Source organism: Sus scrofa, chromosome X, assembly GCF_054392235.1.
Source record: "Sus scrofa isolate SSC_HxYL_T2T_F1_AM1 chromosome X, Sscrofa_HxYL_maternal_Yorkshire_Landrace_v2.0, whole genome shotgun sequence".
NCBI classification, from domain to species: domain Eukaryota; kingdom Metazoa; phylum Chordata; class Mammalia; order Artiodactyla; family Suidae; genus Sus; species Sus scrofa.
Genome location: NC_139401.1, coordinates 48703806 through 48710625, shown reverse-complemented (window position 1 = coordinate 48710625; position 6820 = coordinate 48703806). Strand labels below are relative to the sequence as shown.

General features: G+C 48.4%; 1 protein-coding gene across 3 annotated transcripts; it reads left to right on the top strand.

The window, feature by feature from the left end:
• Positions 1-1338: 1338 nt before the first annotated feature.
• Positions 1339-5948, top strand: LOC106506965 (uncharacterized). Of its 3 annotated transcripts, none has more exons than XM_085008781.1 (2): positions 1339-4320; positions 4519-5948. In XM_085008781.1, the coding sequence occupies exons 1-2, from the start codon at positions 3279-3281 to the stop codon at positions 5625-5627; spliced, it is 2151 nt and encodes a 716-aa protein (XP_084864907.1). In that variant the 5' UTR covers positions 1339-3278; the 3' UTR covers positions 5628-5948. The 3 variants fall into 3 exon arrangements, with proteins under 3 accessions (XP_084864907.1, XP_084864906.1, XP_013841593.2); XM_085008780.1 differs by having other exon boundaries at positions 1339-4386; positions 4453-5948; XM_013986139.3 differs by having other exon boundaries at positions 1339-5948.
• Positions 5949-6820: the final 872 nt, after the last annotated feature.

Genomic DNA, 6820 nt, shown 5'->3' with positions numbered 1-6820 from the left:
AGGTGACCCAGTCACACATACATATATACATTTTTGTCACATTATCATGCTCCACCATAAGTGAGTAGATATAGTTCCCAGTGCTATACAGAAGGATCTCATTGCTTATCCATTCCAAAAGCAATAGTTTGCATCGATTAACCCAAAATTCCCAGTCCGTCCCATTCCTTCCCACTCCCCCTTGGCAACCACAAGTCTGCTCTCCAACCCATAATTTTCTTTTCTGTGGAAAGGTTCATTTGTGCCGTAATCACATATATTAGAGTCCATATATGTGATATCATATGATATTTGTCTTTCTCTTTCTGCCTTACTTCACTTTGTATGAGAGTCTCTAGTTCAATTATTATGGTATTACTTTGTTCTTTTTTGTGGCTGAGTAGTATTCCATTATGTATATATACCACATCTTCTTAATCCATTCATCTGTTGATGGACATTTAAGTCGTTTCCATGTCTTGGCTATTGTGAATAGTGCTGCAATGAACATGTGGGTGCATGTGTCTTTTTCAAGGAAAGTTTTGTCAGACTTTTATGCCTAAGAGCAGGATTTCTGGGTCATATGGTAGTTCTATGTATAGATTCCTAAGGTACCTCCATACTGTTTTTCATAGTGGTTGTACCAATTTACATTTCTACCAACAGTGTAGGAGGGTTCCTTTTTCTCCATACCCCCTCTAGCATTTGTTATTTGTGGACTTATTAATGATGGCTGTTCTGACTGGTGTGAGGTGGTACCTCATAGTAGTTTTGACTTGAATTTCTCTAATAATCAGTGATGTTGAGCATTTTTTCATGTGCTTCTTGGCCATCTGCATATATTCCTTGGAGAAATGTCTATTCAGGTCTTTTGCCCATTTTTCAATTGGATTTTTGGCTTTTTTGCTGTTGAGTTGCATACATTGTTTATATATTTTAGAGATTGAGCCCTTGTCAGTTGCATCATTTGAAACTATTTTCTCCCGTTCTGTAAGTTGTTTTTTTGGTTTTTTATGGTTTTCTTTGCTGTGCAAGAGCTTGTCAGTTTGATTAGGCCTCTTTGGTTTATTTTTGCTTTTATTTCTGTTGCCTTGGGAGAATATTGTAGTTTTATATATATATATCTTATCTTTAAAATCAGAGGAATTGTATTATTATATATAATTGTCAAATATATCAATAGATATTTCATAGTTCATTGATTTCATGACATTGCATATTCTGTTCCATCCAGTGATTCCTCCCTATTTAATTTTGATTACTCCCATTTTCTTTAATATTTTATCTCACTGTATATTCCATTCCATTCTTTTTCTCACACAACATTATGTATTTTTATTCTACATTCCCTTATTTCCATTCCCTTTTCCATCCATTTTCCCATTATATTACTATCCCATTCAATTATCTGTCCATATCCTATTCAAGTCCATATTCCATTTTTCCATTTCATTCCACTTTCCACTACAATCAGTCTCCATTTCATCCCATTCTGCATCCCATTTCCAATCCATTTTTCCATTCCATATTATTTAATACTCCAAATACCATTCCATTTTATTTTGCATTGTGTTTCACTCCAATTGCTCATTTAGTCCAGTAAACATCCCATTCCACTTGGCCAAAATTGTTATAACATTGACTTTTAGGAGAACATCTTGCTAATATTTTAGTCAAAGAATTACAAATGTTCATGGCCTGTACCAAGAGTTTCCTCTTCTGGGAATTCATCCATAACAAGGACATGATTGAAGATAGGAAAAACTTTTAGTAAGAAAGACATGCCTCGCAGTGATGTGTTATAGAGTGAAAAGTTGGAAACAATATAAATGTTGGTACTGGAATATTAATATTCTTCTATAAACAGAATATTTTGTGCTTAAAACATCCTTGTTAAAATTTGTTTATTGGAGTTCCCGTCGTGGCGCAGTGGTTAACGAATCCGACTAGGAACCATGAGGTTGCGGGTTCGGTCCCTGCCCTTGCTCAGTGGGTTAACGATCCGGCGTTGCCGTGAGCTGTGGTGTAGGTTGCAGACACGGCTGGGATCCCGCGTTGCTGTGGCTCTGGCGTAGGCCGGTGGCTACAGCTCCGATTCAACCCCTAGCCTGGGAACCTCCATGTGCCGCGGGAGTGGCCCAAGAAATAGCAACAACAACAACAACAACAACAAAAAAGACACACAAAAAATTTATTTATTGACTTGAAAAGAGTGTTTTCTTGACCCCAAAAGCAGGTTATCAAACAATATCTATTGGTAAGTGATTCTGTTTCATAAAATAAAATAAACTGTGAAATATGTATGAATGGCTCTTCTACCAACATACAAGTGAAGATTTCCAGTGCTAGCTTTCTTATATTTGCTTTTCTGTTTTGGGTACTGAAAATTAACCCTTTCATAATAATGACTAAAAATTAGTGTCCAAATATTGAATTTCAAGCCTGTACATCACACTATATTTATATTAACAAAAACTAGAGAGTAGATCAAATAAATTAATGTACATTCATCAGTGCATTACTATGCAGCCCATACAAAATGGGGATGCATATTTAAGGACAACATCATTATTAATCCCTGGAAACCTCAGTCCGTGTTCAGGGAGCAAGGTAGGAATAAGTATCTTGCTGGAAAATTCTAAAGCCTCCTCTGGTGTATGACAGCATGCCGAACATTCTGAGCTAAGACAGTGTGGACTCCATCCATTGCTTGACTTCAGGCTGCTCTCCATCTGGACGCTATGTGGGGGTCATGCAGCTGCCCCAGAAGTGTTCCAAGTCTCTCCCCTCTGGGGTCACACATGGGTCCATTGTCCTTACCAGATTCCAAGAGGGACACTTGGCTGGGGGCCAGTGTGCTTCTTCCTTCAAGCCATTGGTTGAAGGCGAGCCACTGGAGTGGTGCTAAAGACTAGGCTTTGAGGTAACTCATATTATTTATATAGACAGCTTCCTTGTCCCCATCCCCCTCTTCTGAAATACATATACACCTAGGATAAGAATGGGGAATTCACGGCATCAAGCATCACAGGGCTAGGTGGGGACGTGGGGGAGGGGTGTTGGGCGGGGCAGACCAGCCCCATTGTTTCCAGATGTGTGGAGCACACCCTCCTGTTTGGCGCTAGATGGAGCCAAATTGGCCAACTACCGCGAGATGAGAATCACCTGACACTTAGCTCACCAATCAGAAGCAAGGACTCCCCTGGGACCGCCCACCCTCCTCACTCTCGGAGTCCTGGGCTCGAGTGAGGCAGCGTCTGCAGCCACGCTCTCCGGTCTCTGAGGGAGAATCTGGCGTTATGGCCACCCAGTCACGCTGGGAGAAAGAGCAGCAGCCACAGCAGGGTGAAATGCCCACAGAGCTGAAGAATGGGGTCATTTCTGTCCCTGGCAATGCCTGTGAGATAGAGAACCTCGATCCCGGTGCCATGGTCTCCACAGTCTTCAGAGACCTGTCTCCATCGGGTGGCGGCGCCCCTCACGGAGACACAGTGAGTTCCTCGTCCTGCGATGTGGCTGACGCCGGCGCCATTTCTGGGGCCAGGGAGGATCCGGGGCCACCCGCTGTGGAAGGTGTACAGGAGAGGGGGTGCTCCAACCTCCAAGGGGGCGGGAATTCCCTTGTGAAGCTGAGATGTGTGGTGCCTGTGACGGGCCAAGGCGTCCAGATCGCGCCTTCTGGGAGTGGGGCCACCATCGGGCAAGCCGCGGGGGGCTCTGGCCGGCGTCCCACTCAGACCGCGAGCCCAGGGAAGGGCCGCAGGAAGAAGCGGCCCCGCGGTGAGGAGGCTGCCCCTGCTCAGAAGCCTCGACGGCGCAGTCTGTTTCGCGGGGCTGCCGGGCCCCAGTGGCCTTTGCTGTTGCCGCCATCTTCTCTGAGGTCTAATCCCAGCAGCTGCAGCGGCCATTCTGAGGCTTCTCAGTGGAGCAACGCATCACCGCCAGGTCCTGCCCTCCGAAGCCAGGCCAAAGCACCGGGTCCTGCTCTTCGTGGTCAAGCTGCCAGACCAGGTCCTGCCCTCCGAAGCCAGGCCAAAGCACCGGGTCCTGCTCTTCGTGGTCAAGCTGCCAGGCCAGGTCCTGCCCTCCGAAGCCAGGCCAAAGCACCGGGTCCTGCTCTTCGTGGTCAAGCTGCCAGGCCAGGTCCTGCCCTCCGAAGCCAGGCCAAAGCACCGGGTCCTGCTCTTCGTGGTCAAGCTGCCAGACCAGGTCCTGCCCTCCGAAGCCAGGCCAAAGCACCGGGTCCTGCTCTTCGTGGTCAAGCTGCCAGGCCAGGTCCTGCCCTCCGAAGCCAGGCCAAAGCACCGGGTCCTGCTCTTCGTGGTCAAGCTGCCAGGCCAGGTCCTGCCCTCCGAAGCCAGGCCAAAGCACCGGGTCCTGCTCTTCGTGGTCAAGCTGCCAGGCCAGGTCCTGCCCTCCGAAGCCAGGCCAAAGCACCGGGTCCTGCTCTTCGTGGTCAAGCTGCCAGGCCAGGTCCTGCCCTCCGAAGCCAGGCCAAAGCACCGGGTCCTGCTCTTCGTGGTCAAGCAGCCAGGTCAGGCCCTGCCACACGAGGCCGCACCACTCTGCCAGGCCCTGTTCTCCGTAGCCACACATCCAAGTCTGATGATGCTCTTGCTACTTGTGCATCTGAGCCTCGCTCTTCTCGCTGCCACCGCCGTCGCCATGCATCTGTGCCAGATCCTGCCCTCCGTGGTCACACCACTCCATTAGCTCCAGCTCTCCTCAGTCAAGCAGCCAGATCAGGCCCTGTCCTCCGAAGCCAGGCCAAAGCACCAGATCCTGCTCTTCGTGGTCAAGCAGCCAGGCCAGGCTCTGCCCAACAAGGCCGCACCACTCAGCCAGGCCCTGTCCTGCTTGACCAGGCCCGTGGTCAAGCAGCCAGTCCAGGTCCTGCTCTCTGTAGCCACACATTTGGGTCATGTGCTCCTCTGCACAGTCATGCATCTGAGCCAGGCTCTTCTCTCCACAGCCTTGGTGCACCTGTTCCAGGCCTGGTCCTCTGTCATCCTGCAGCCCAGCCAGGTTGTGTTCCCTGCAGCAGTGCATCTTGTCCAGGCCCAGCTCTCCACCATGGTGTCATCATGTCAGGCCCTACCCTCCAAAGTTGTGCCACACAGCCAGGCCCTGCTCTCCATAGCCACGCCTCCACACCTGGTCCTGTCCTCCGCAGCCATACTGCCCAGCAAAGATCAGCGCCTTGCAGCCCTTCTTCTGCTTCTGGGCCTGTTGCTCAGAGTCCTCCTTCTTCCTCTGGGTTGGCTTTAAGAAGCCTTGTCTTCCAGAGCAGCTCAAGCTCACCTGATCCAGAGGTCTTTCGCTTTGCTGCCCAGCCTGATTCTGCTATCCAGATGAGTTCCTCCTCATCTTCTTCTCTTGGTGTGTTCTATACTCTTTTCCCTGGGCCAGGTAGTATGAGCTGCTCCTCCTCCCCTGGGTCTCCTAGCCTGAGCCCCTGCTCCTCCCGCTCTGGGTGTTCTGTCCAGAGTTCCTCTCCCTCTTCCCACCGGTTTTGGAGCCTGGGCTCAGGCTCCACCTCCACCACTAGCCCTGCTAGCATTAGGTGTGCCTTGATGTGGGATCTTGATGGCCTGAGCCCTGTCTCTTCTGGAAGCTTGTCTTCCTCCCCTACACCATCTGTGCCGTAATCTTCCATGAGCATCCTCATAAGGCCCACAAAAGGAATCACCTTCTACCCACTGTGCTGAATGGGCCGCCTGCTCTCCAATTACCTGTGAGGTTTCCAAGAGTTCTGGGAGCCACCCACCACTGTCATGTTATTTGAAGCCCCCTCACCCCAAGACTCCACCACCCAGCACTTACCTGCTTTTGACCCTTGATTCCAGGCCCTCTTCTCCCTCAAAAGTTTCTGCCTTTGCCCCTGAGTTGAGATTCCCCTTTCCCAGGTTGCTTGTTATACAGAGAATTTTTGATGAATAAAATTAAAATGTTGGTTTTATTTCATCTAATATACTATGGTTCTTCAGTAAAGTATCCTGTGAGAATTGTCCCACAAGCAGATGTATTTTTGATGCATTTGTGGGAGGAGGTGAGCTCCATGTTTTTCTATTCTGCCATCTCGACTCCTCTCAATTTACTATTTTTGATTGAGGTAAACAAATTCATTGGTAAACTTAGAAGATTAAAAGAAGGTATTCAGTATACTCTCTGGCTCTTTGGAAGTGAAATTGAGTAAAATCCTCTCCTTTCTTTTTTTTTTTTTAGGGCTGCACCCACGACATATGGAGGTTGCCAGGCTAGGGGTCTAATCAGAGCTACAGCTGCAGGCCTACGTCAGAGCCACAGCAACACAGGATCTGAGCTGTGTCTTTGTCCTACACCACAGTTCACGGCAACGCTGGATCCCTAACCCACTGATCCAGGCCAGGGATCAAACCCACAACCTCATGGTTCCTAGTTGGATTTGTTTTCGCTGCACCACGATGGGAATTCAAAAATCCTCTCCTTTCAGTCATTACCTGTGTTAAAAATGGCATTCTGGGAGTTCCCATCATGGCTCAGTGTTTAAGGAATCCGACTAGGAACCATGAGGTTGTGGGTTCAATCCCTGGCCTTGCTCAGTGGATTAAGGATCCGGTGTTGCCATGAGCTATGGTGTAGGTTGCAAACGCGGCTCGGATCCTGCATTGCTGTGACTGTGGTGTAGGCCAGTGGCTATAGCTCTGATTCGACCCCTAGCCTGGGAACTTCCATATGTCGTGGGAGCGGCCCAAGAAATGGCAAAAAAAAAAAAAAAAAAAAAAGACAAAAAAAAAGAAAGAAAAGAAAAAAAACGGCATTCTGTCCGGGGAGTTCGCACCTATTCATTAAATAACTTTTT

Coding starts and splice junctions, on each gene's coding strand:
- LOC106506965 (XM_013986139.3), top strand. CDS start 3,279: ATGGCCACCCAGTCACGCTGGGAGAAAGAGCAGCAGCCACAGCAGGGT.